The following is a 26050-nucleotide window of genomic DNA, read 5'->3' on the forward strand; positions in this document are numbered from 1 at the left end:
CAGTGTGTTATTGTCTTTCTTTTTGGTGTTTTTGGTTTTCTTTTTGGTGTTTTTTTTCTTCCTCTTGATTGTCTTCTTCTGGATTGTCTTCTTTTTGCTTCTTTTTGGAATTTTTGTTTTCTTTTTGGTTTGTTCTCTTTTTATACTGATTTTGGAAAATTGGGAAATCCGGAAATAAATCATAAAAAATCAAATTACAACAAAAAAGAGAAATCCAAAAATACAATTGTAATTCATGCTATTTTAAACCCCCTTAGACACCAGTTATGCCCTTTTTCTCCCAGGGTTTTTTTTTTTTTTTTTTTCTCCACAGTTGCCTCGGCTATTTAAGCGATTCGGCTCTGAAGCGGCTATACGGCGGGTATATATATTCTACGTAAATCGTTGTGCCGATCAGGTCGGGTCATGAAAGTATTGTACTGGATACAAGCCATGCCAATGGTTTCAAAATGTTCCTATTTGGTATCAAAATGGTGCTCGTGATCTCTCAATACGCTGATAGAATTAATTTAATTTAATTTTCTTAATTTAATTTACTGAACTAATTTGACAGTTGACGCCATTTTTGGGATTCTGTTTCTCGTGGTTCGAACAGTTTCAATATTGGTACAGTACCAAAATACTTCTCTGGTTTGAGGGGAACGGAGAGACTTGTGAGACGTTGAAATAATGAGTAGTAGATCCACCTCCGCGCTCTCTCGAAACCTCATCTCCCACGCCCAGGAGTCCAAAGTTGAGATTTCTACACACATGAAGTTCCTCCGAAAGATGAGGCCAAGGACGAGTTCAAGGCAGAGGTTTCTGCTGCTGATTCTGGACTGTCCCGAGGTCAAGAAGGACGTTGAGGGCGACGAGGTAGAATCTAAGGATGATGCAAAGGAGTCTCAAACTGAGGACGTCATGGGGGCAGTAATGGAGCTAAATGATACAGAGGAGAACTCCATTAGCGTTGAGAAGAAGACCAAGGAGGCATCGGAGAAGGAATCCAGAAAGGAATCTAAGACAGGAGACGTCGCCGTTGAAGAGGTCAATTCCGAGTCTCAACACGTCAACAATGATATAGTGCCAGGGAGAGCAGACGCTGAACCAGTGAAGGTCGAGCCTAGGCCAGAGAACGCAAATGAGGTGATCGCAGAGGGAGGACAAGGTGGAGGAGAAGAAAGGCAAGGTGGAGAAGGGTGAAACTGGATCCACGGCCAAACTTGATGCTATAAATAGTGAAAATGGCGCGAAAGATCGTTGGCACTTTCAAGAAAGAGCCCAAGTATGAGGTCGAGGAGGTTAAGGAAGTTCCTAGACTCACTGAATTCCTAGACTACTAAATTACTAGACTACTGAATTACTAGACTATGAATTACTAGACTACTGAATTACTAGACTACTGAATTACTAGATACTGAAATTACTAGACTAACCTAATTACTAGACTACTGAATTCCTAGACTCACTGAATCCCTTGCTCGTGTGGTAAAGTCACGTGACCGTTGACCGGACCTTCAGCGCAGGCGTTCTTGTAAACTTCTTCAGCCTATCTCTCTCTCCATTTTCCTTGCTCTGAAGAGTTATAATAGAACATCCATTCGGTGTTCATGCGTCAAGTTGCATGGTGTGCATTATCTATGCATCGGCGCATATGCGCCAAGACCCAGTGTTGTATGACTAAGCATGTTTTAGGGCCGTCTTCTGGATAGACCTGGTGCTAACAATGTACTTTTTATTGCGGTTCGAGTTCCGGTTCGGCTTGTTGGGCGGTTCTTAAATACCCTCAGATGAGAAGACCCTTACATGCCAAGTGTGATTTGCTGTTGAACAAGGGGTTGGGGGTTATATATAAGGGCATGAGGTTCCCCCAGACGCGGAACAGAAAAACTACACGGACTCACTCTCGACATTCGTTGTAACCCACAACCACACCAGCCAGGAAACTCGCTCCGCTACCCTGCTGCAGAGTCAGCACAAACGATGCAGCAGCAACCTGCTTTCTGACCGTTGTCTGCTGCCCCTGGTCAAAACCTGTACATTATTGTACTCACAAAAACATGTTTCCCTGCAGCTGCTGACGCATCACACTGCTACAAGTAGCACGTTTCACTTTGTGCGTTTCTGCATATTACCAACACGTTTCATAAACGGCTGTTCATACCTGTCAGACCTGACCCCTGTCAAACTACAACCCTGCATCAGCACCTGGTCCCCACAACATGGCGTGTTAAACAAAACCACCCTATCAGACTCTAGGCTGTGTGAGTGTTGTACTCGTACATTACAGGGGTAATGGAATGTGCCTCTTGGTTTTGCACTTCTCCCTAATTCTACAGCTGTTCCCACACCCTGTAGTGTATATGCTACATGCAGGCTATGCAACCGTCCACGTGACTTATGCACTAGCGACAGGGGCCTTGGACCAGGTGTCACGGCAGCAACGGCAGTGTCAGATAACGATATTGGCCCTTGTTGGCTTTGTCCCACCCTTGTCGACGGCCCGACCCTGGTGGTAGTCTATCCACCTGCATTCCTGCATGCTCGTACAGAGTAAAGAGCCCCTTTTTTGTTTGTAGAAGACGATTAACTCGATTCGGGGTGACGTCACAACTGCTTGTAACGGCATGACCCATGTCGTGTTGTTCCACTTACACGGGCTATGCTGGCCCTCACAGAAGCAAAGTCGTCTAATTACACACAATTACATAGCTCGCCGAAACCCATAACGGCACAAAACAGTGCAACTCGACTCAGATAACTCTCAGAGACGTAAGAGACAGCTACCTTGTAGGGATCTACAAGTAGTGTATTTTCGCAACCACCAGGGTATCATATGGGTCATAACCTGTGGTGTTGTCTTGTATAAGCAACAACACATGTCTCCAACCTCTACAGACGTGAAAGCGGAGCAATCTCAAGGGACAAAACACAAATGCCAGAGCCGTTATGACCTATGACTTATGAGCTGTTGGTTACAATGCGCTAGTTTTCTGGTACAGCCCAATATTGAGACAGCGCCCACATAATATCACGAAAGCAGCCAAACGTTGTCGAAACGCATGAAAAAAGTGCGGCAATAATAGTTTGGAGAAGACTTGAGGGAGACGCGGAGCCTTCTTCTCCGTCATACCCAGAATCTGGCCGTCATAACCTGTCTCGCGCCCCCGCAATACTCCTAATTCCATCCGCCACGTCTTATGATCTCCACCGACAGCAAACAAGTCAAATGTAGTCGAGTCAAAAGCAGACCCAACACAACACCTTGGTAGATGATAATCGGCAACAAGAGACCGTAAACGGGTCTATAAATGTGGACAAGAGGTAATAAAGTACCTCGAAGGATGAGACGCCCAAAATATCAACTTTTGGATTTTCCGAAAATCTTAGAAACGCTCCAGTTTCGTCACAAGGCGTTTTACGGAAACTCGGACTTCCCCAGGATGTTCTCCGCGACCCGCTCTTCCCCGTGGTCAACTCGCCGTTCTCGTCTGGCCCATTTCCGGAGACGGAGAGTCTTTTTTGGGAGGCTGTATCACACCTTTTTTTAGCTGTATCACATTTTCGACTGTAGCCAACAGTTGTCTCACATATGGAGCCGTCGCCCGGGCAACATCCGCTCCACCACCTCCAAAGAACATGACTCACGGCTTCTCCATTGGTCTTCTGACCCCCACGCCGCTTACTGGATCAGGAAAGTCGACTTTTCGCTTCTCAAAAGGCCGTTGAGACAAGAACCTGCCTAGTTGGGAAACTGGAGTGACACAGAGACAGTCAAAAAGGAGCCGACAAAGTCAGAGAAGGCTAGACTCGCGTTGCAGACAGTTCTCTTTGTGTCTGGGTGAAAGTAACTGAAAAGTCAACTGCGAAATAAAAAGTGCAACAAAAATACTCATAACTCGAGATTTAGTAAAGCTATCGGAGCGGAGACTTGACCAGAGCAATCAGCTCAATCTCCTAATTCGTCTGATATCACTCAAATCCTAATCTTTGTCATACTCATCATCCTGTGTTACTTTCCAGTCCAACCTTTTGTTCTGCCTTGTTTGCACATCCCACCTCCACCAGACGCACCGTGGGGCAAGCTTGTTGTGCAGTAGAGGTGGATCGACAGGAGGATCTCTGTGGTATGTAAGAGCGTCGTGCTGCCTCACGACATGGCCGACGTTGTGGGGCGACATGGGTCATGCTGGGTACGACAAGGGTCTTGTCGGGGGGGTCACATAGTCAAGGTCATACTCACCACACAGACCATGTGGTGGATAACAAAAAACTCAAGCCACGTATCCTTTACAGCACAGCCTCAGTACAATACCGGAAACGTTCCCCCCCCCCCCTGTAAGTCACAATGACTTAGCTCCAGCCGTTTCTTTGTCCATGTCCACCACGCGAACCCCTGTCAGAACCGCAGAAATAGCGCTATCGTGAAACGGAGTTTTCCGTTTCATTCCAGAGATTGATGCGAAGCCGCTGTATGTCGCGGGTCCCGTTTGAGCCACGTGACGACCCCAAAAGCCAACATTTTCGCTCTCGCCCCAATCGACGTCAACGGTATTTTCGCTAATGCAATGCCTAGAATGCATTAGGCCGAAAGCGGACGTCTGCCTTGCAGCAACTTGACAGGTAAGATTTCGGAGTCCAGACGAATGAGAGGAAGACCGTTGTCGGTGTCCCGAGGGTCTCCGGGGAAGGTTTTTTGCATCACGTGATAGCCTGGGCTCTGGTGGCTCCATTGCAATTTTCAGATCTTCGATATCTTGTCTGTAGCGTTTTCTGGCTGGAAATATCAATTTTTGCACGTGAAATTATCAAAACCCAAAACTTTGGCAGCAACCGCAATATAGCAACCGGGATACCTGCAACATTGCCACTGTGATGGTCGCGACATGGATCTTCTAACCGTACGACGCCGTTTTCTGGAGGCATTCTGACACCCCCATCGCAGATCACAGAAGATCTGTCTCGGGAGGGCCGATCACCGTTGCCGATCATCTCGCTAAAAGCTAATGTGGCGCTTGGAGATATAGCGCGATGCGGCGTTTTCCCCACTCTGCACAAGGTGTAGTGCATGTGCATGCCAAGACTTGATTGGTCGGTTGACAGTCGGTGATGCTCGGTTTGATGGCCGGTTTGATGGCTCGGGTTTGATGGCTCGAGTTGACTGGTCGCCTGCAGGTCTGCATTGCATGTGGAGTGCATGAGTCACGTGGAAATGTGGGAACGGGTTTTTTTCGGCGCCGAAAGAAAAAAAATAGGGAAAGGAGTGGTATCTGGAGAATCGTCTCGGCATGGGGAATCGAATGGTACCGGTATTGGAGTAGTAGTATCATTGTAGAGTGTGCTGGCTAATGATAAATCCGCGGAGTTTTAAGATCGGTAGAACTTATCATCTCAGTGAAAACACACTTGGATTCAAGTTGGAATATTGAGGATGGTCATATGGGAAAAAACGGCTCAAGAATATTGACGGAAAAAACAGATATCAAAATTTCAAACACAGTGTCGAGTTTCTCTTCTTGCTCATAGTAATCACCCTTGTTGCAAAATTCGTTTCTGACATTTTTCCCCAATAACACTCACTCATAACCTGTACCCACCCCACCAAAATAATGACCATCCATCCCCCAACCCTCCAATATCAACACAACGCCATAATGACAGAGGACAGAGAAGAAAAACCACCAAGCGACCATTTAATCACATGATACCCGCCCCCGAAGAATCCATCGGTGGTGTTGAAAATCGTCCGCCTCGATTTTCTGCCATTTCTGCCATCTCTGCCATTTCTGCCACACTGCCAACATTTTCCCCAGCACAGAAATGCGTCTAGTTTGTTCCAGAGTTGTCGTACTGTCTTCAGATAACTTCCATCATTTTCTCACACTCACCAGGATCATTCTGAATGTCCTCTCATGTCGCCATCTCGAATATTCAGCTGGTTAAAATGATTCTTCCTACACACCTCATAATGATCGACAAAAGGATCGACACGACGATCTCTGGACCCAAAAGGGAAACGAGATGACCTAATGGAGATTACGAGTCCCGCCCGCCTGTTTTTGATCCGCCTTTATTGGCTACAAATGGAGCAAACAAGAAAAATGCTGGTAGATGGAGTGCCAAGAACGGAACCGTCACGTTACTGATAATGGTAACTCGTTCATGTCATGTGATTTGGAAAATATCTCTCTTTTGGTGATACCACGTGATTTGCGATACCGGCGGCATTTTTTCAAGAAACCTGGCCCCAAAAGTGACCATGGCAGGTCACGTGATGGATGAACATAGCGACGCGGCTCTCATCGCACCGACTAGATTGCTATGGTGCTTTTTAGCTCTTGTTTGAGCTGTTTTTGGAGCGTCGTGGCTATATGAGACGGACGTTGGGCTAAAGAATTGTTTGAGCAGAACTTGTGGCCACGTGGGTTGTACCAGGATATCCGCTGAAGTCAGGGGATTACAATGGTGTCTGTTTCATTTCCATGGGATCATTATTTGTCGACATTGAGACAATTTTCCATGACCGATATTTCGTTTTCGGAAATAACGTCGTTTTCCGACGTCACGTGACAATTCGAGATATATCGGCGGGATATTCTGAGGGTTGCGAGTTGGGATCTGATCTTTGATCCTTGATTGGAACATTTCCTGTGATTCTGTGTTGATTTGACCGGCATGAAAACCGTCCTCCTGTTCGGTGCGTCTATCACGTGAGTGTGACGTTTGGCGCCCACGTGGGGGTCCACAGATTGCTGATTCAGACTTACACATCTCCAGCAAAGACTTTCATCTCTTTCACGTGGCGTTTCAGGGCTGTACAGGGTCTCCAGGGTGTGCTTGTGACGCGTACATAGGGACGCGTGGTGGAAAATTATAATACTGCGGTTTTTGGAACTTCTTTTTTGGTTGGCTAAATGTTGTTGGCAGGGGTGTTTTTGGTGAAGATCATCGTGGCGGCTAGTCTGAGTTTCTAGATTTTTTTAGATTTTTTTTGGTTTTTTTATATTTATTGTTTATTTAGTTATTTTTATTTTTTTGTCCTATTTTCGCTCATTTTTTGCTTACATAAAGCAAGGGGTAATTTTAACTGAAAAACGCCGGAAAAAAACAAAATAACGTCTTTGGTAGACCCCAGAGTCATCGTGCTAGTGCAGGGAGCGAAGACGCAGGTTCGAGAGTTGTTTTTTCGGTCCTTTGGGGGGCGTTTGATTAGTCCGGAAATCCCGGGGTATTTTTCTGGAATTATTTGAGAATTGATGGAGATAAGTCGGAGGAAAAGCTGGGAAAAATCACCAATAATTCAAAATCCAATCTGCCGGCCCAAAGAAAGAGCCAGAGAACTCTCTGTGCCTCTCTGTTGCTTCTGCTAGTGCCGTTGATCCCGCTAGACTTCCCGCCAGCAACGTTTACAGGGGTGTCAGCAGTAGTCCATGTATGTGTGTTCTGCGTTCGAATATAGTCCCATGTGATTGCGCATGGAGGGAATTTAAACCGGCGGGATCGGTCATGTGACTCGGGTGACGGTCACGTGGTGGCACGTGATTAGACCCCGAGACCCCGGGGCTCCTCTTCTGACCCTGACCCATTGTCCTCTTCCCGTCTGGTGGAATTGACTCCACGCCGATCTCAGATACGAAGGAGATATTATCGAGCCAGCGTCACATACAAGGGTCTGTAGATCGTGATCGGCAATCGTTGGTGCAATAATATGACTTGTTTGGGTGGTGGTGTATGTGGTGGTGTAAGAAGGGTTCAGAGAAGTGGTCTGAATGAGCCGAAATTAGGGAAGCACATTATACGACTTCCAAAGAAGGTCCCGTCCAAATTTCAACTGATTCTGACCACTTTTCACTGCTTTCGAATAGTTCCAAATCATCGTCCGAGGGCAAACAAAACTGACAAGCACAACTTTTGCCAGAGACATGGCGGAAATGGAACAAATTTGAAAGATGCAACGGAAACCATGGATCGAGAGCTTCAATTTTGTGTGGATTTTGTCCTCTCGGTGACTGTTTTCGTCGAGTTGTGTGGACTTGTGTGATTCTCTGAACATTACTGTGTGGCTATGTAAGTCTGAATAATTAATGAGCCGCACACGGATGCATTTTGGACCAACTTCGGCGAGGGTCTGTCACATGACTATATACACATCTGAATCTGGGCTTTCCCACTGTACCCTTCTTCATCACGTGACTCGAGGTGAGGTTTGGGTAGTTTTCTGGCGTCTCTTTGGCTCTTTGGGTTAATCAGCATCAGATATTTTTTTGTCTTCTGACGGTCACCACCTTGGGTCTATGATGTTCATGCTGTATGGTCTAATTTGACCGATCGATTTGCACTGTATTGAGGTTCGTTTTTGTCTTATATAATCGCCAAAGTCCGCTTTTTCTCTCTCTTCTTCATAGCACACAGACGACGCAAACACAGACGACACAAACACAGACGATAAAACAAACAGGACTCTTCCCAGTTGCCACCTCGGTAGTGTTGTGAGCACAGTTTCTTGTCGATGGTTGCATTCCAGTTGAGATACTAACACATAGTTCCACAGATCTTTACCTGGAGAGGAACTGCTGGGCTTCCTTGACACAGACAGTTCAATGGGTCAATTACACGACATTCCGGTGTATCCACCAGCTGCATCACAGATCTCCTGCACAGCTCCAGCACTCCACTCCAAGTCCACTTGTGATGGGCTGTGGGAGCAATCCCAGTCAGTGGGCGCACCGACTCCCCACGTCCTACCAACTTGCGCTAACTCCCGCTGTACTCCAACGCCGAAAGCAGCAGGGCTGTCCGACAGGGCTATCGAACAGGGCTGTTCCAGCTCCCGTCTTGTCCACCAGATCGCTCATTTAGCCATGTCCAATTTCCAGGTTCCAGTTGGTCGTTTGTTCATGATCACAGTACTGTACGCTACTTGCACTTGTCTACAGGTTTGTTCAATTAGTTAGTCATTACTGTACAAATAAATAAATGCGTCGTCGGACGGTCGCTGCCGGACGTGGCCGTCGGACATGGCCGACAAGTCTGTCTGAGGATAGGTCTATTCTCGAGGAGAGTGGATCTTCTGGTGTCGTCGAAGATTGGAGACGACGGAAAACTGGCGCCCACAGCCAGAAAACTCGCATCGGAAGGGCTTCTCGCCGGTGTGAGAGTAGGTGTGGGTCTGCAGCGACGACGGCCGGGTGAACCGCTTGCCGCAGACGGTGCAGACGTGCTTCTTGAGGGTGCGGAACTGGCGCTTGGACGAAAACTGGTTCATCAGATGCGAGTGCGGGTGCATCTGCTGCTGGTAGCCCATCTGCATCATCTGCTGCGGCACCTGCTGGCCGTAGTACTGCGCTTGGTTCTGTTGGGCCGCCTGCGCCTGGAATTGTTGCTGCTGCACCTGCTGCTGCTGGAGCTGCTGGATCTGCTGGATCTGCTGCTGCTGGAGCTGGAGCTGCTGCATCTGGAGCTGCTGCTGAGTCATGGGCTGGTTGAAGGGCTGGTTGAGGAGCTGGCCCGATCCCACGCCCACGGCGTAAGGGTTGTTGGCGGTGGGCGACTGGTACTGAGGAGGCGAGTTTCGCACGGGCATGGGCAGTCTGTTGGGGCTCATGGGTGCGGAGCCGGCCTGGCTGGGGGCCTGTGAGGGCACCTGCGAGGGCACCTGGCTAGGAACCTGGCTGGGAACCTGGCTGTGGACCGCCGAGTGGGCCTGGCTGTGGACAGCAGAGTGGTTTGCAGAGTTGACTCCGGAGTTGGGCCCCGAGTAGTAGGCAGCAGCGACGGGCCCGTTGGGGTCGTAGATGGAAGGCAACGACGGAGAGGTGTTGACCTGGGAATGCTGGGGAGACGAGTGGTTGGTGGAAGGGGCGCTGGAGTTGAGGCTTTTGCTCTGGGGCCGGCTGGAGTAGTAGTAGTTATCCTGCTGGTACTCGTGGGCGGCCACAGGTGCCTGAGCAGGCACCTGGGCGGCGCCGATGACAGACTCTCGATCCTTGGGCACCAGGTTGTACGAGTAGTCCGATCGGGGCTGGCCAGCAGAGCCGGAGTAGTAGGGTTGTCGGTCTTGCAGAGCTAGCATTGTGAGATGTGGCTTTGGGGAGGCTTGGGGTGCGGGTGGCGGTGGAAGGAGGGAGAGATGGCAAGATGTGTGTCTAGCTGCTGTCTCTCACGGCAGACACAGTCTTATATATCTCATGGTACCTGAATGTGTTTGTGCCAAGGTTTGAATATAGAGTTACGGTTTACAGTCAGGGGTGCAACCACGGATTAGCGAGGTTGACAACAAGAGGTGGGCAAATCGTCGGCTGTTCGTTTCGCACAAAAAAAAAAAAAAGGGGGCGAGTGGGCTTAAAAGGTGCACATGTGCCGTCTACAGATCGAGTTGGTCGTGGTTGCCGGCCGACTTGAGACCTCTCTCTCGCCCACCAAAACACAAACTTTGGGGTGTAGGTTTTGCTTGACTTTTCACAGCGGCCATGTTTGCTTTTCGTTTTATTAGGTTTACGCTTTAGGTTTCAAAAAGAGGTCCTCTGGAGAGTTCTGGTTTGAGTTTGACACAAGGTTCGTGTCAAGGTTTCTGTTTAGATTCAGGGTCAGGGTAGGGTGGAACCCTGGATGGTTGGGGGTCACCCTTGGGTTAGGGTAGCGTCCGGGCTGGGTCAGGGCAGGGGCGGGGCAAGGTCTGGGTTTTGAGTCACGGATTGGAGATATTCAGGGTCAGGGGAATTTTTGCCCCGCTGGGAAATATGGGGTTGGGGTCTTTCTTATTTAGGATATGGGTTAGGGCATTTGCTATTGGTTCTATACTTTGGCAATATTGGTGTCTGCATTACACGCTCCTCCGCACGTGATACCATGAAGATATCTCCAGAACCCTACACCGCCGATTTGTACAAATTGGTGCGCAAAAACATGAAGGGAATGTACGAGGGTTCGGGGATGGGGTGGAATAGGGTTGACAAGATTGACGAGATGGAGGACGAGGAGCTGGCGTATCACGTGGCTCGCGAAAATGGAGAGATGCTAGGATTCGTCTCGTTCATGCATACGGTTGAAGACGACGTGGAGGTGGTATATCTGTATGAGCTTCAGGTGGCCAAGGGTCGCCAGGGTCACGGTGTGGGTAAGGAGCTCATGAGGGTTGTGATAGACGAGGCTAGGGCTTGTGGTCGTCCGATCATGTTGACTGTTTTTCTCATGAATGAGCGGGCCATTGGTTTCTACAGGCGGTATGGTTTTGAGCGGGTGGGGGGGGTCCTCAGGAGGGCAAGCGGGTGAGGGGATGGATGCAGATGAGGCGAGACACGAGGAGTGACTAGGCCATGACATGGGTCATATCGGTCCGTGGCATGAGCCATGTCAGGGGGCATTACTGAAGTGGGGCCACATCAGCCATGTTGCGGACTACATTGGCCATGTAACGGCCATTACATAAGCATGTCGTGGGTTCGCGCCCACCATCCGCCCTGTGGTGGGCTACACATTAGCGACGCCGTGGGCTGTGGTTCACTGCTGACTACTCTGCATCCCAAAGGGGCGATCGGCGAGCGAGAGATCGTCGGGGATCAGCGGTTGTCTTGAAGGATGTTGTCTGTTGATCTGTCGATCAACCTGAAAATCTGGAATGTACGCAGTTTAACGAGGGTCGTAACGAGGTCGTAACGGGCGCCGTAATGAACGTGGTCGTTGGCGCTCGGAACCTCTCATTTCGGGCCCGCAACTTCATAGTCCTAATCTGATGCTCGAGCCCCGCTCATAAGTCATAACCTGTAAAACATCCGCCGCCAGATATCAGCTCTAGCAAGTGGGTCCAAACACGCCAACGACATCAAACACTCAGCTACTGTACGGGTACACTGACATCCCTCTCCGGCGTGCCTGATTGCCATACTCAGGGTTTAGGTACATGCGTTTGCGTCTAGGTCTTGTTTTTTTGCCCTTACCTCAAATTTTTTTTCCGTAGCAACCAATGCGGATATAAGACCAATGAGGGGAAGCTGAGGTCCGTGGAGAAACATAAGACGACTCTGGGCAGATGTCTAATGGTCTGGGGGGGTCTGATTTGTGCATTTTTACCGCGGTATTCGTCTTCTCCACATTTTCGTCTGTATGTATGTGTGGTTATCACATTCGAAGATCAGGAACCGAGCCGAAAACAGGAAGAGCAAATCCCGACGATCCTTCATAAGGTAAGCAAGCGGATGGACAAGTTGCGGATCGATTTGGAGTTGATTTTGTCGAGTTGTGTGGGATTTCCAAACTCAGCGGAAACTGCGGGAAAATCGGTCCTGCTGTTTGACCGTCTGTAGAATGGTGAATATTGGTGATGTTGGCGGGCTGTAGGCGGTCGGCGGTTTCTTACGGCGTTGCAAATTCACTGGTCAAGTCGAAATGGCCCCATGATCGGCAGATCGTCAAACTTTTCCAGACATGTCTCTCAAGCAGGGCAAAAAAAATCGAGCAAGTTGGGGAAATTGGAAAACTCAGTAAAAAATAGAAAAAATCACAAAAATCGGCGGAAAAAATACCAGCATCTCATATTCAACTTGTTCTCTTGATTTTCTCTTAAAAAAAATGAAATGACGTTGGGGGCATCCTCGAGAAAAAAAAAGAAAAAGAAAAACCCACTTCCAATGGGTTGCTCTGAACCAAATTAACCTTTGTAAAATACGTCAGAAGTTGGCATCAAAGGTGATCCTGATACTGAAAAAATATATATAAAGAAATCTAGAAAAATCAACGGAAATACTATGGCGATAAAAATAACCACATAAATGACACAAAAATGACTCAAATCGCTTCCCCCCTCCCCCCATATCCACAAACATTCTAAACTTGTCAAAACCAAGCCATCTATTTTACGATATTTTTTCAGCCCAAATTCGCTCCACCGCCCAACGCCTCCATCCAAGTAATTGGCGTGTTCTTCTCGTGTCCGTGGCGACGTTTAGACGTTTGTGCTGATCGCAAGGGTGCCGCTCATGGCTGCTAAATCCAATTTCCTGAGTAGTTGTGCAATCTGCTGGATTTGGTAAAACGGGGAAGTACATGTAAAACAAAAAAAAAAATTAAAAAAATTACAAGAAAAAACCGAGTTTTATAGTTGAACAAATTGTCATAAAAAGTGGTATCAAATTACAGAATAATAAAAACCAGAAAGTCTCATTTTTCCTAATTAAGAGCCATTCCTAGATAACTACACTCTCAAACCCAACATTAAAAGCATCCCTTGATCGACAGATCTACATGGAAATCCGTCTAGGGAAAGATCTTCACAGCGCAGATTGGCGCCGATCTGAGGGATCGACGGAGCGCACGGGAAATAGGGAAAAGTTAACTCAGCCAAAGCATACGGAAAAGGCAACGGATTTCCGACCGCCAAAAGCAAGTGCTTTTTCCACGCGACAGGACTCGAACCGACCCTGCACCCCACATGGAAGTCGCGGCACCGGAAAGTTGCAACTCGGTCCCCTCTCAGGTGAGACAGTCGAAATCCAAGTCTGCCGGAACCATACGGGTGACTTCTAGCTGTCAGAACAAACCTGGATCCACGTAAATGGGCGTGGTGGGGGATCAGCACGATCGACAGTGGGGGATCGGCTTGTGCCGTGCTACCACGTTACACAGAAGGAGAAGGGAAGGGTGAATGAGCAGGGAAGGAGACGGCTTAGGACGTTCCAAGTGCAAGCATTGTAGAGCCCAAAGCGTCCTTCTCGGAAGTCCATAGTCCGAAGTCCGCCAAACAAAAAAAAAAAAAAAAACAACAACAAAAAAGCAATTCCAACAGTGACCATGGAACGGAACGTGTTGAAAACCCGACACAATTGAACGAGATGTAGTCAACAACTACACTTTTGAATCCCGATCCATCTCACGACTCTGATCCACAATTCTGCATCACCCGCCACTCCCATTGACCATGTCTCTCTTATCAATCCCATTGTCTCTTGTCTTGGTGGCTGTATGGTGACATCATGAGAACGGAAGATCCAGATGGTCTGCGCTGCACGCACTCCAGAAAAGAGCAAATCAACCGCCTTGACATGTGACTCAGAGTTCAATTGACGGCAATGAAACCGCCGTAGAATTGAGCCAATTCGGTTCGACTGCAGCGCAGCGCTTTGCTTTTGACAAACATAAACCTACAGCCAAACCCAGCCGGCGCACACAGTGTAGCCATATGTCAGGGAACGATTGTGCATGGAGATCGGCGGTGCAAGACAGACGGGACGTGGGCGGGAGATAGGCGGCAGATGGGCGGTGGAGAAGGTGATGGAGTAGGCGTGGAAGACACTTCTTATGACTCCACTCCACATCCCCGGCTCCGCTCAACTCCACAACCCCCCGCTCAACTCCTCTCTCGACTCAAGGGCAGAGTTCAGCCTCCTGTGGAAATTCACTCCTTCTCCTCGAAAAAGTAACGTGAGGGGTCCATCCACTACCACACAATTAGTCAGTAACCAGTTATCATAAGAGTGTAAATGACGGAAAGGGACAAAAGTGATCGTCGAGAAAGAGTTAGGGCTGTGCCGGCTGGACCCACGACAAGCTCGAGGGCGCCAAAGTGACCGCCAGACTTGTTCATAAGAATGACTAACAAGCAGCCAAACCACGGGTCCAGCAACCACTTGTAGAGCCATTTGCGCTTCTCCACGGAGTTCACCAAAGAGTAGCTGAGGAAAAATCAGGCCATATCCACCTGCCCCAGCTCTCTTAAGCTCTACTGTCTGTGGTGAGCGAGACTGAGAGAACTTTCCGTATAAGGGTCATACCGTAGTAGTGCCGTGTTCGTAGAAGTGCCGTATGTACATACTGTACTCTTAGTTCACCAATACCACTACCGTCGATTCGAGATGAGATGAGGAGGTGTGGCTCCAGCTGTACTCCTCGAGACATGATTGGAAAAGACACATGCTCTTGAGAATCAAGTCACAGCGCTGGAGATCGTGTTGTCCGTGTTGTCACCGTCTATACGCTTCCACTCGTTGTATTACCACTTTACAAGCATTTATCATAATACTTGTTCTGTAGTAGACACTTGTACGAGCACTGACCACACTTGCATCCTGTCGCATTACCGTGAGACAGAATGAGACAGAATGAGACATAATTCTATAGACATTGACTTTCCATACAGGAGAACGGCACCTAGGTCGTTAATCTCAACTTCGCCAAAGCCCGATGGTGAGTCAATGTCTGCGCATGGCCAGGTAGAAACAACGTGCTTTACACAGCCTAGCTGGTTGTCATCGTACTCTCTGGGGGTGTCCAGAGGCTGTAGAAACCCATCGGCAAGAGAGTCTGTAACTACATGGCGCCATTGGTGATCAACAACATCTTGAGCCAGTCAAAACGTCACTCGCGGTTGTCGACAAGAACAATTAAATTCCAGACAGTGATCGCATTTGGGTCGGAAGATGTCAAGTCATATCACAGGCCTCAAGACAGTATCTGAGGCGCAAGTCCCGGCAAGTCCTTGGTGAACAGGGTGCTCTCTGGGATAGCCTTAGACCTGGCCAGAATCTGGTCAGGTATCTGTATCAATGGTGTGCCACGCTCCCACGCCACAATTCCAAAGTTGAATCTGCAATTCGATCGGGGACCCGCAAGGAGGGGACCAATTACCAGTGGACAGCTCCATTCTGGGTCACTCTTGTAGAGAGACTAGCCATCAGCCGAATACAGACAAAGTAAACAAGGCAATTAGGAGTTGGCAGTGACCGATCTCTGTCAGTCACCAAGTTCATTGGGCACTGGCTCCATCGGGACCTAGTCCCAGATTCTGTCCTAGTCCCAGGGTCTGCTCTAGTCCTAAACTAGGGAACTACCCAGACTTGCCACTCACAACTTCCACCAGACCCAGGTATTGTCTGTGGTATCACAATTGCAAAAATCTTGACACAGTCTAGCCTCGGTCGATTAGCCAACATGATCACAGGACTCGGATCGCTGACTCTATAGGCTGGCTTTATGTGTCAACCCTCCAACCTCCTCGATCAGCCTCACACACTGCCTCTGCCTCTGCGGTTCACAGTGTATAACCGTAGAGTCCGTGGAAGTGTTGTGTCACTTGACAACTGGCGAGCTGGCTGATGACACATGGGCTGACTGATGACACATGGACTGACTGATGACACCCGGGCTGGTATCCGACAAACTACCTGGTATCCCGACAGACGAGCAAGACGTTCACAGTCCGAGTGACTTGAAACTGAACGAGAGTGTCTGTGTGACTTGTAAGCCCGAAAGAGAGACACGAAACCGCGTTCGGTTAGGGCAATTCACGCGACGATCTCGATCTCGGAAAGAAGAAAAAAAGAGAGGAATGAGAAGATAGGTTTGGGGCGGGGAGGAACATGCTTATATAGATGGGGGAGATGGAGGAAAAAGTGACGTAATGTATTACCAACAGATGTATTACCAAGTAAAGAGCTTCACTAAAGAGTTTCAGTTACATCTTAATTCTTTTAGTGATCCCATTAATTTTAGTTGGATTTTTAGTTTATTAATTAATACTTTTATTTATACTTTTAATTTTAATTATATTTGTTGATTAAATCAGTAAATTTAGTAAAATAAAACATTGAAAATCTACAAACTCCGTAACTGCTGATAAATCGGTACCAAAACAACTTCAATATACTCTGATCACCTCTGAAGGCATTTCACCTTCATTGATGTAATGAAGACAGTAGGTCTGAGCACGTTGGAGGGTGTATCAAAATATAGCATGTGGTACAATAACTGGTGGTAGTTGTTGATGGTCATGTGATATAACATATCCCAAGAAGTCTACAAATTAATGTGTTTTACAATACTTGTATTGATAATTCAGCTCTACTCACATACTTTGTAGTTGTGCCAGTACGTAGGTCTGTCTACCAACATACTTGATAATTCAGTGTAGATTGACAAGCCTCCATAAATATACAAGCTCCATAAATATCTACCATAGTTTCTGTACATACGAGGCTTCCTATTGTGACTCCGTTGTCAGTTCAATTTATGTATAATATGACGTCTTCATTCGCAGTAAACGTGTCTTGTATATATCGATCATATCCTGACTGTACATCCAGGCTCCCAGTTTTCCCTCTGAATATCCAACAAACAACTCTCTTCCAAATAATCCCAGAGATCCTTGGTTCAGCTCAAAGTCTTCCTTCATCTACCAGATTCCAGATAGCCAGAAGTACACACAATAAAAATTCTTGTGTGTTTCCCTCAATATAAAACGTACTATAGAGAAACAGTACATATCGTTGAGCCCCCCATGGGACACGAGAGAAGAGAGAGCCTAAGTACTGTTCGAACTGCTTGATCCGGTTTTTACAATAGTACATCTTGTTTATTCTTGCAGTCCCTCTTCCATCGTCCTCAGAAATGTCTTTCATGTCGACGAAAATGGGAAATAACCCCGTGTACCTTCTGGAGAACGGTCTATCATCCATAGGAGTCCCTTACAAACCGAGTTAACTCCTACGACCGAATCTGGAAACTAAATAGTTTCGGGTACCTCGTCAGTATCGACATTACATAATCTCAAGGTCGTCTCATTCATACATAATAGTAAGCCAGTGATCTGGGGAAGATGTATCACATATCTTGGTCATTCTTAATCAAATCCTCGAAAGGACTTATGAGTCATCATCGCATGGAAATTCAACCCTAGTTAGTACTACAGTGTAGGCTGTTTTTTTTCAACTTATCTCTTCGAAATTATCAAGCAACATGGAGCAGTTCAAAGTTACTCAATGTTGTTCAAAATCGATTTTTGTATATATTATCGTTTTCTCCGACTCCAATTTACTCACTGTGCAAAATCTGAAGAGGATTTGAGCACTTTCAACCATTTAATGATATCAAATGAAAAATAAAAAATTATTATTATATATAAAAATATAAATAAATAGAACATTAAATAAATACAAGGGAAAAAAACAGGAAAAAACATGGAAAAAAAAACAGGGAAAAAAAGGGGGAAAAAAACAACAGAATCAAATCGAATCAGCCCTTCTCAAAGCCCCTACCAGGTCACACGAACAAATGAAATCCAAGTCCCTTGGGTACATGACCAGATCTTGGTGGTTTCCAGGGTGATTGAGTGTATTTCAGCACGGACCGAAAAGACCACATTTTCGAGAATTTGGCTGACATTCTCGAAAGCATAGGAGTATATCTGACTTCTTTGTTTCTCTCTATTGTTACTAGTCGTACTCAGGGAGATGTACTGATAGAGATGTTGCTACTGTATGTACTCTTGTCAACTTTTTAACAATATCACAGTCAGAAATACATCTAAAACACGGTAAATTGATCCCTTTAAACCGACAAAAAACTTCCGAAAGCTATCGCTGTTTTATCGCCGGTGTGTGGCTATTTCCAGATTTTCAACATCTTTCCAATATTTAAGGTTGCATAAATGTTAGATTTAAGGTTCGGATACGCTACCTTAAATTTATAACGAGTATTTTCAAAAGCTTCGAGCAGCGTTTGGAACGACTTCAATTGTGCATTTTGTGCCATATTTGGCGTTGAAGTTGGTCTCACGGACGTTTTTGTTTAGTATTATGTCGAAGAAACGGCCGAATTGGTCCTTTTGGGGTATTTTGGAAAATCAAAGTGTTGCAATTACAACCAAAGTGGTACCAGCAGAGAGCCCGGATTCGCGTGAGTGTGGCTGTGTGTTTTGTTTCCAAATTCAATTACTTTAAGGTATTCTGTTGGAGTCATTTGTTTGATCACACTGTGTTGACATTGTCTAAAGTAGAGCGGGTATCTTGCATGGAAGCGGGTATCTTGCATGGAAGCGGGTACCTTGCATGGAAGCGGGTACCTTGATTTTGTCTCCTTTTGTCTCCTTTTTGTCTCTTTTTGTGCGATAATTCTCCGTCTCTTCTAGACCATCACTTGTACGCAGACGGGCGACGGGGAAGAGAGCAGATGTGGTGAGCAACACAATCATGGTACAGCCCCATTACTGATTTAGAATGAGACTCCAGGACGGATAAGGACATACCACTGGCACAGGGATCCGAAAGATCAAGACACAGGTTGCCAGGCCACTAAAACAGATGCCAAACCCGGGCACAGTTGTCACGTCACGAACACAAATACCAGATACAAGATGATACCGCCAACACCAAGACCAGTGACTCAATCGTGGCTACATACCACAGTCAGCAAAGATGTTCTCACCACGTCATCAGACGAGACATTCAAGCAGTGACAGATGTCATTCACAGAAGCAGAGACAAATGTCACTCCAACACTAACAGACGCTCAGTGGCATGTCATGTGTTAGAGGCACAGTAAGTGAAGCCACATCACTCTTTGGACAGAGACTTGAACCACATGGACACTGACTGGACAACCACGCACCGAAGTTCCATACACTCTTGAAATTTTCAGCCTCCTTCTCGTGGTCAGACCGAGTCTTGCCTCTGTTCTCCACAGTACAACACCAAAGATTCTATGCCGCGGACTCCGTACGGTCTCCATTGTGGAAGTAATACCTTCGTCATGAACCCACAGAGGAAGTGGAGTAAATGTCGTAGTTTGTGTCTGCGCATCCACTGAGCACAACTGTCCACCAGCCAACAACTAGTCTGCGACGCCCTGCTCACCCGGTTTGTAGACTGAGCGTCTGCACGTGCTCTTGCTAAGTCTGCAACTTCATATTTGGCCAGCCTCCGTTTGAGACAGTCAAGTGCCTATGTAGTGTCTGGTGAAGTTTCATATAACGGTACCAGTTGCCGTTGCTGCTCCTTATCATGGCCCCCTGCTATGGTCTCATGCCTGCTCATCCCAAGGCAGAAACCAGTCGATTCGAAACATCTACACACAGTCAGTGTCATGACCTACCACCTCCTTGTCCATGTCACCAACAATCTAGACGCAGTCAGTCTACAGACTCTGGCTACACTCGTTTCTTATGCATTTCTTAATTTCTAGTTTTGAGGTTGTATGAGATCAAGAGACCGAGTGAGAAGAGTAGCCACGCAACAGTTGAGCTTGCTCAAATGCTTGGTACATGTCCGCTCTCTCACCAGACTCGCTTCACTCGTCTTGCTTGTCGCTCATTCTGTTCCGTTTGTTAGCTCACGTGATCAAACAGCATGCTGACACTCTCTCCATTATGAATTCGTCGGATCGCCTCGGCAAAAACTCTGGAAATGTCAATCACGTCCAGCTTCTCGCCTAGTTCGACGGCATGCTGGTCCTGGGGCGTGGAATTCGTGGTTACAATCTTGTCGATTTCGCTCTTCTTGATCTTCTCCACCGCGTCGCCTGAAAAGACGCCGTGCGTGATGAGGGCATATACCTTGACGGCGCCCTGGTCCTTGAGCAGCTTGGCCGCGCGGGTGATTGTGTTGGAAGTATCGAGGAGATCGTCGATCAAAATGGCCACTCTGCCGCTCACATCACCAACCAGCATGGTGGTGGCGTTATGCTTGCCGGCAATATGGTCGCCGGAGATTTTGGTAGGGCGTCTCTCCTTGTGGATCAGCGCAAAGTCCATACAGAGTCCGTCGGCAATGGCGGTGGCCCGCTTAGCGCCGCCGGCGTCAGGCGACACAATTACCGCGTCCTGGTAGTTTGGAATCTGGGTGGAAATGTAGTGCTGAAGAAGAGGCTTGCCATACAGGTTGTCGACGGGGATGTCGAAAAATCCCTGGAACTGGGGGTCGTGCAGGTCCATGGTGATGATATGGTCGGCGCCAGCGCAGGTCAGCAGTGAAGCAATGAGGGTACCGCTCTGGGCAACCCACTGCTTGTATCCGGTATTGTAGTCCTTGAAGAATCCGCTCTGACGGGGCTTGCCGCTGGCGTTGGCCAGGTCGGTGGTCGAGTCGGAGTCCTTGCCGCCGGTTTTGCCGCCGGGAGGCACAATAGCCTTGGTGTAGGGCACATCGGGTTGTCGTGAGTAAGGAAACAGAGGCATAACCGCGGTCACCTTCTTGGCACTGGCCGTCTTGCAGGCTGAGATCATGATCAGCAGCTCGATGAAATTGTCGTTGACGTGACCGCATCCGCTCTGAACCACATAGACGTCCTTCTCTCGCACACTGTCTCGAATCGTCACGGAGGTCTCGCCGTTCTTGAACTTGGCCAGGTCGACGTTAGAGGGCTCAATCGCCAAGTTGGCGCAAATTCGCTCCACCAGTTTCGGGTGAGACGAGCCCGAAAAAATGGTGGCAGATCGCATGTTGGAGGCTATGGCGGCAGACAGCTAAACGGCAAATATACTCCTACACAAAGGGTATATTTGTCAGTTTAAAGGGGGGAGAGAATGGGGATGTGGTTGAGGTGAAGTTGGTGGTAAGGTGTGATATTTTTTGACAGACAACTTTTTTATGCAGTGTGAGCTTGTGTCGTTTAGGGTTTGGCGTGCAGGTAGGGTGCATGTGCATCTGGAGTGCGCAAGGTGTGGGGAATCTGAACATCTTGTGTGGTACTACTGGAGTTGGCGAGGGTGGGTTTTGGCAGCAACTGGGTTGATCGGCACGGGTTGAGATCGCCCAGTAGGGGCTCTTGTCGTGTTGGTATTGACCCATCTGGAATTTCTCAGGTTCTAACTCTGACAGGATCCGACAAGACCTTCCCAAAAGACACGTGCCAAGGAAGATATTGTGGTAACATGGTGGACGTCGGTTGGAATAGATATAGGTAGTTCTCAGACTGTTCAATTGGCTGTTTTAGGCCAAGTTTGATTTTGGACGATTTTTTCCCGCTCTTTTCTGGGCATTTTCAGGCGAAATCATTTTTCTCGGATTTGTGCTGAATAATCAAAATTACGGCGGACAAATCTGAACAATTCAGAAAAAATCCAGAGAAATTTGGGCTGCCCCGAAATGTGCCGTGTTGTTGTAATCGCCTGCGAAATTTTGTATCCATTCGCTTCATCGCTCCAGAATTGATTTTCCACTAGATCCAACCATTTCTCCACGTGTAGAGCAGCCACAATTAGGACTGATGTAGGAAAAATTATGGAAAAGAGAGTTGACACAAAAAAAAATTGAAAAAAAAATAAAATTGATCAGGTTTTGAACATTCTTGACATTATTTATATAAATCAAGCAAGAATATTAGTCGACTTGGTCTGTCAAAGTTTTTTCGCGACATTTAATTTACAAATTGCACTTGGACGAATCATGGAGCCCCTTTTGATGATGTAATCAGATTAAGATACATTTGGATAGGTGGAAATCCCACCAGCATGAGATAGTATATATCGCTGACTCAGGTATTCACAAAATAATTTATTCTGTCTATTTTATTTATGAGTTTTTTTACTTTTTTTTTATCAAGGCTCCACCCGGTCTCCGGAACATCAGGGCAAGGGCAAGAAATCCAGGCTTAGGGTTGTCCGAAAGACCCGAATCGGGAAGTCGAGCCGGATCAAGTCGGAATCTTATTTGCAAGTCGGGTGAGGTGGAGTTGCTGTGGAAGGCGTGGTGTCTTTTCTGGATGAGAAGTGTAACGGCGACCGTAACACTTGGTGGTCAGAGGGCGAGACTAACGATATGTGTCATGACTGTTTGATAAATTGCTCTTTCTGGGACTCGAACCTACGACTATTGATTTAATGGCGGCGAGTTGGGGGTGCGAACTGACGTGATTAAAAGTGAAATATCTTAACCTTAAAGTTTAGACGAGATCGGGACAAGTAAAATCGAATATAAAAAATCTCAACAAATGTCAACGTTGTGAAATATCGCGATATTGAAAATTTATTTCCCTAGACACAAAAAGGATATCTCACAGTTGTAATATTATATGCAGTGCAGTTTGTTTAATGTAAATTTTTTATCCGATGGTCAGTGTTTGAATATCTCTTTATTTTTTTATAATCTTTTGGTGTTCCTACCTAAACTTATTTCTTAACTAAATCTCAACAAAATATAATAAATGTAAGTGAGATTTTCGGAACATCTTCTGTAGAGGTATTGAGGAATCTATACACTGAAAAACAACTCTGTGTTGGTGTGTCTTTGGTTCTCTTTCAGATTACGACTATTTGTGAGTCACGTGACGATAATCCATAGAGAAAAGAGTAAAAACATATGGCGGCTCAGAACTGGACAGAAATGTTTCGTTAATTGATGATAATATATGAGCTAGAGAATATTAAATAGTATCAATGGAAGGGGTCAATCCATTTGATTCAATATATTCCATTTGGGCCTAATTTCGACCACTTTTTACCACTTTCGAAGCTTTTCATGTTGGGATAAAATTCAAGATAAATGTCGAACCTATACTCCATTGATTTAACGATCACAAGAGTACAAGTACTGGTGCTTGTACGCCCACAGAGTCACGATATCCGCCTTCAATGATCGATAAAATAACAAACCATCAGGTTCACATGACACCCAATATTCTGTGTCGTCCTCAGGCTATATCCTCTCCATTATGCATTCGTGCATTCCCTAGATCCGTATCTATCGCGAGTATGGGCATTCCCATCTATCCAATTAGCATATCATTGGATTCTACTCAACGTCTAGATTCGAACGATATCCCTCTCAATGGCAGACAATGGCAGACAAGTTCTTCCGTGTCCTTTGGACACATTTGTATCTATTTCAAACGCTTCTCATTTAGATAGGATTAGTTGGCCCAGAATCGTAGAATAAGCTGTATAAATATAAACAGCTGCCGTCATGTTATATATATCATTCGATGGCCCGGGATCACCAAACTCTCCGTTTTCCAATGGATGCCTCCGTCATATTCACATTTCCATGCGTTATAGATACTACAAGTAGGCAAATTACTTGACTTGCCCCTTTACTTGAAGTGCGTGTTTTGACGTGACGAGTTTTTGTTGACAATTGTCAATGTCACGCGTCACGGGGAAAAAGTATCACGTGAGAACAATTTTGGTGATACGCTGAAAAGTTTGAGCACGTGATTTCACGTGACATCCCCCCTGATTGGGCATTTCCCTCGATTTTAATGAATTTTTCTAGATTATATACTGTTTTTCTTCAAGAAAACTTTGACCGTGCCTAGGGCCTTCAATATTGGTCAGAATTCGAATTTGAAAGTTGCAAAATTCTCAATTAATCTGAATTCACAGGATTAGGCTCTCCCCGAGCTACAAATACAAGTAGCTGCTATTCTCCCCATTTTTCCAGCATTTCCCCCTCCGTCCCCCATCGCGGTTATTCTACAGCACCATACAGAGAGACAAAATGCAATTTAAAATATTCTAAATTGCGAAAAAAAATTAATAAAAAATAAAAAGTAAGGGAAATAAAATGGCAGGAAAAATACCACATAATCAAAAATGTTCTTCGAAAATCGGCTTGATTTATTTCGAATTTCCCCAATTCCTGTCTTTGACATTGTTTACACCCCCCCAAAATAAAGTTCACAGGGGCCTCCCAATTGGCCCAGTCTAACTATAGTTTACATTCCTGGAGTACAACTCTGTTTTTAGTGGCCCCTCCCAGTTGTCGGTTGACCCTTCTACTTACACCATCGACACCAACGACGCGACGCAAAAACACGTTGAATCTTGGGCCAAATCGAACTCAGAGACTTGCACCGCATTTGTGACTCTCGCCATATTGTCAGTGCCACCGGTTACATTACTCGTGCCACCCAATACATTTACTCGTGTCACCCGATACATTGACCCGTGTCACCCGTTTGCACCACCCGTGTCTCCCATTCACATAACTCGTGCCGTCAAAACACACCACCCGTGCCACCATCACAGTTTCGACACCAATCACAATGGTTAAACGAAGAAACAACCTCAACGTTGACCTGGAAGACTCGCAGCTGGGCCAGCTCAAAGGCAAGCGAGACCAGGTGATCGCCGCGACCAAGACGCTGGAGCTGGCGGCGCAGAACGCGTCGTGGGCCATCCGGGACTTCCACGCCGAATTTGCCACTATCATCGGCAAGCTGCAGAACCTCAGTGACGAGCAGATCGAGGCGCTCAAGGAGCTGAGTCTCGAGGCACTGCCCGAAAAGGGCGCGTTTCTGGGCACCAACAACTCGCTGTTTGGCGGGCGCGCGGTCGAGGAGGAGCTCACGCCCACCGGCCGAAAGAAGCGCAAGCGAGAGGTCGACCCTCTCATGCCCAAGAAGCCCATGACTGTGTTCCTGGCGTTCTCTACCCAGCAGCGGGCCGTCATCCGGGCCGAGCGAGAGAAGCAGGGCCTGCCCCCGCTCATCAATGTCGACATGGCCAACGAGGTGGCGCGTCTGTGGTCGCTGCTGCCCGAGGAGGCCAAGGAGCCTTACAAGGTCAAGTACCAGGAGAAGCTGGCTGAGTACCATCTGCGCAAGGAGCAGTACATGGCCTCCAAGAACCCTGCTGCGGCTGCTGAGCTGGTTGCTGCCGCCGCCGTTGCCGAAGTGGCCGACGAGGAGTTTGCCGACGCCGTCGAGGACGTTGAGGATGTCGAGGATGTCGAGGAGGGCGTCGAGCCCGAGGTCAAGGAGGAGGTCAAGAAGAAGGACAAGAAGGACAAGAAGGATAAGAAGGACAAGAAGGCCAAGAAGGAGAAGAAGCGAAAGGAGTAGGCGAGGTAGCGAAGAATCGAGCGAGTGTGCTTCTGTTTGCTCCGAGTGATTAAAACCCTCCTTTCCCGTTTTTGACGGCCAGACTGGATTTTGGCGATTTCAGCCCTTTGCAGTGGTCAGCTGCTTATTAACGGTTGTATTTTTATGTAATAAATGTATTATTGAGTGTTTCAGAGAAGTGGGAATAAAAGGAAAAAAAAAATAAAATAAAATAAAATAAAATAAAATAAAAACAAAAACAAAAACAATCTCCCCTCAAAAGCTAGTCAGCACAATGGCAATATTGCGAATGCGGGTCTAGAAATCTTCTCCTCGACGAGCTCTACACAATGATACCATTTGGGGTCACGTAGGACCATTATTCGGCTACTTGTAGTTCTATTTTACAGAGTGACAGTGCGGTCTCACCACCTTTTTTGGCGATATATATATTTCTGACGTCACCTATAATAACAACCATTCCTCTTGATCATCACTTTTGGTTCAGACGGAGACGGGGATGGAGATGGGGAGGAAGACCAGACAAGAA

The 26050-nt window shown here is 47.0% G+C and overlaps 13 protein-coding genes across 13 annotated transcripts; 5 read left to right on the forward strand and 8 right to left on the reverse strand.

The window, feature by feature from the left end:
- Positions 1–669: 669 nt before the first annotated feature.
- On the forward strand, positions 670–1182 carry YALI1_B01223g (uncharacterized protein; the record flags this gene model as incomplete). Its single annotated transcript, XM_500354.4, has 1 exon — positions 670–1182. The coding sequence occupies one exon, from the start codon at positions 670–672 to the stop codon at positions 1180–1182; it is 513 nt and encodes a 170-aa protein (XP_500354.4).
- A 3498-nt stretch (positions 1183–4680) lies between these two features.
- On the reverse strand, positions 4681–5178 carry YALI1_B01268g (uncharacterized protein; the record flags this gene model as incomplete). Its single annotated transcript, XM_068281918.1, has 1 exon — positions 4681–5178. One exon carries the CDS (start codon positions 5176–5178, stop codon positions 4681–4683), a length of 498 nt encoding a protein of 165 aa, XP_068138019.1.
- Positions 5179–5799: 621 nt separating this feature from the next.
- On the forward strand, positions 5800–6125 carry YALI1_B01275g (uncharacterized protein; the record flags this gene model as incomplete). Its single annotated transcript, XM_068281919.1, has 2 exons — positions 5800–5917; positions 5962–6125. 2 exons carry the CDS (start codon positions 5800–5802, stop codon positions 6123–6125), a joined length of 282 nt encoding a protein of 93 aa, XP_068138020.1.
- A 121-nt stretch (positions 6126–6246) lies between these two features.
- Positions 6247–6750, reverse strand: YALI1_B01281g (uncharacterized protein; the record flags this gene model as incomplete). The annotated part of the gene is made up of 2 exons (XM_068281920.1): positions 6247–6448; positions 6491–6750. The coding sequence occupies 2 exons, from the start codon at positions 6748–6750 to the stop codon at positions 6247–6249; spliced, it is 462 nt and encodes a 153-aa protein (XP_068138021.1).
- A 471-nt stretch (positions 6751–7221) lies between these two features.
- Positions 7222–7565, reverse strand: YALI1_B01292g (uncharacterized protein; the record flags this gene model as incomplete). The annotated part of the gene is made up of 2 exons (XM_068281921.1): positions 7222–7491; positions 7536–7565. The coding sequence occupies 2 exons, from the start codon at positions 7563–7565 to the stop codon at positions 7222–7224; spliced, it is 300 nt and encodes a 99-aa protein (XP_068138022.1).
- A 1460-nt stretch (positions 7566–9025) lies between these two features.
- On the reverse strand, positions 9026–10051 carry YALI1_B01317g (uncharacterized protein; the record flags this gene model as incomplete). The annotated part of the gene is made up of 1 exon (XM_500353.3): positions 9026–10051. One exon carries the CDS (start codon positions 10049–10051, stop codon positions 9026–9028), a length of 1026 nt encoding a protein of 341 aa, XP_500353.3.
- Positions 10052–10827: 776 nt separating this feature from the next.
- On the forward strand, positions 10828–11250 carry YALI1_B01325g (uncharacterized protein; the record flags this gene model as incomplete). Its single annotated transcript, XM_500352.3, has 1 exon — positions 10828–11250. The coding sequence occupies one exon, from the start codon at positions 10828–10830 to the stop codon at positions 11248–11250; it is 423 nt and encodes a 140-aa protein (XP_500352.3).
- Positions 11251–11578: 328 nt separating this feature from the next.
- On the reverse strand, positions 11579–11861 carry YALI1_B01334g (uncharacterized protein; the record flags this gene model as incomplete). Its single annotated transcript, XM_068281922.1, has 2 exons — positions 11579–11702; positions 11749–11861. 2 exons carry the CDS (start codon positions 11859–11861, stop codon positions 11579–11581), a joined length of 237 nt encoding a protein of 78 aa, XP_068138023.1.
- A 901-nt stretch (positions 11862–12762) lies between these two features.
- Positions 12763–13022, reverse strand: YALI1_B01344g (uncharacterized protein; the record flags this gene model as incomplete). The annotated part of the gene is made up of 2 exons (XM_068281923.1): positions 12763–12778; positions 12835–13022. The coding sequence occupies 2 exons, from the start codon at positions 13020–13022 to the stop codon at positions 12763–12765; spliced, it is 204 nt and encodes a 67-aa protein (XP_068138024.1).
- A 506-nt stretch (positions 13023–13528) lies between these two features.
- Positions 13529–13800, forward strand: YALI1_B01352g (uncharacterized protein; the record flags this gene model as incomplete). The annotated part of the gene is made up of 2 exons (XM_068281924.1): positions 13529–13614; positions 13671–13800. 2 exons carry the CDS (start codon positions 13529–13531, stop codon positions 13798–13800), a joined length of 216 nt encoding a protein of 71 aa, XP_068138025.1.
- Positions 13801–13811: 11 nt separating this feature from the next.
- YALI1_B01357g (uncharacterized protein) lies at positions 13812–14174 on the reverse strand (the record flags this gene model as incomplete). The annotated part of the gene is made up of 2 exons (XM_068281925.1): positions 13812–14078; positions 14127–14174. 2 exons carry the CDS (start codon positions 14172–14174, stop codon positions 13812–13814), a joined length of 315 nt encoding a protein of 104 aa, XP_068138026.1.
- Positions 14175–20068: 5894 nt separating this feature from the next.
- Positions 20069–21181, reverse strand: YALI1_B01428g (uncharacterized protein; the record flags this gene model as incomplete). The annotated part of the gene is made up of 1 exon (XM_500361.3): positions 20069–21181. The coding sequence occupies one exon, from the start codon at positions 21179–21181 to the stop codon at positions 20069–20071; it is 1113 nt and encodes a 370-aa protein (XP_500361.1).
- Positions 21182–24723: 3542 nt separating this feature from the next.
- YALI1_B01464g (uncharacterized protein) lies at positions 24724–25521 on the forward strand (the record flags this gene model as incomplete). The annotated part of the gene is made up of 1 exon (XM_500362.3): positions 24724–25521. The coding sequence occupies one exon, from the start codon at positions 24724–24726 to the stop codon at positions 25519–25521; it is 798 nt and encodes a 265-aa protein (XP_500362.1).
- Positions 25522–26050: the final 529 nt, after the last annotated feature.

Source organism: Yarrowia lipolytica, chromosome 1B (genome assembly GCF_001761485.1).
Source record: "Yarrowia lipolytica chromosome 1B, complete sequence".
Classification (NCBI taxonomy): Eukaryota; Fungi; Ascomycota; class Dipodascomycetes; order Dipodascales; genus Yarrowia; species Yarrowia lipolytica.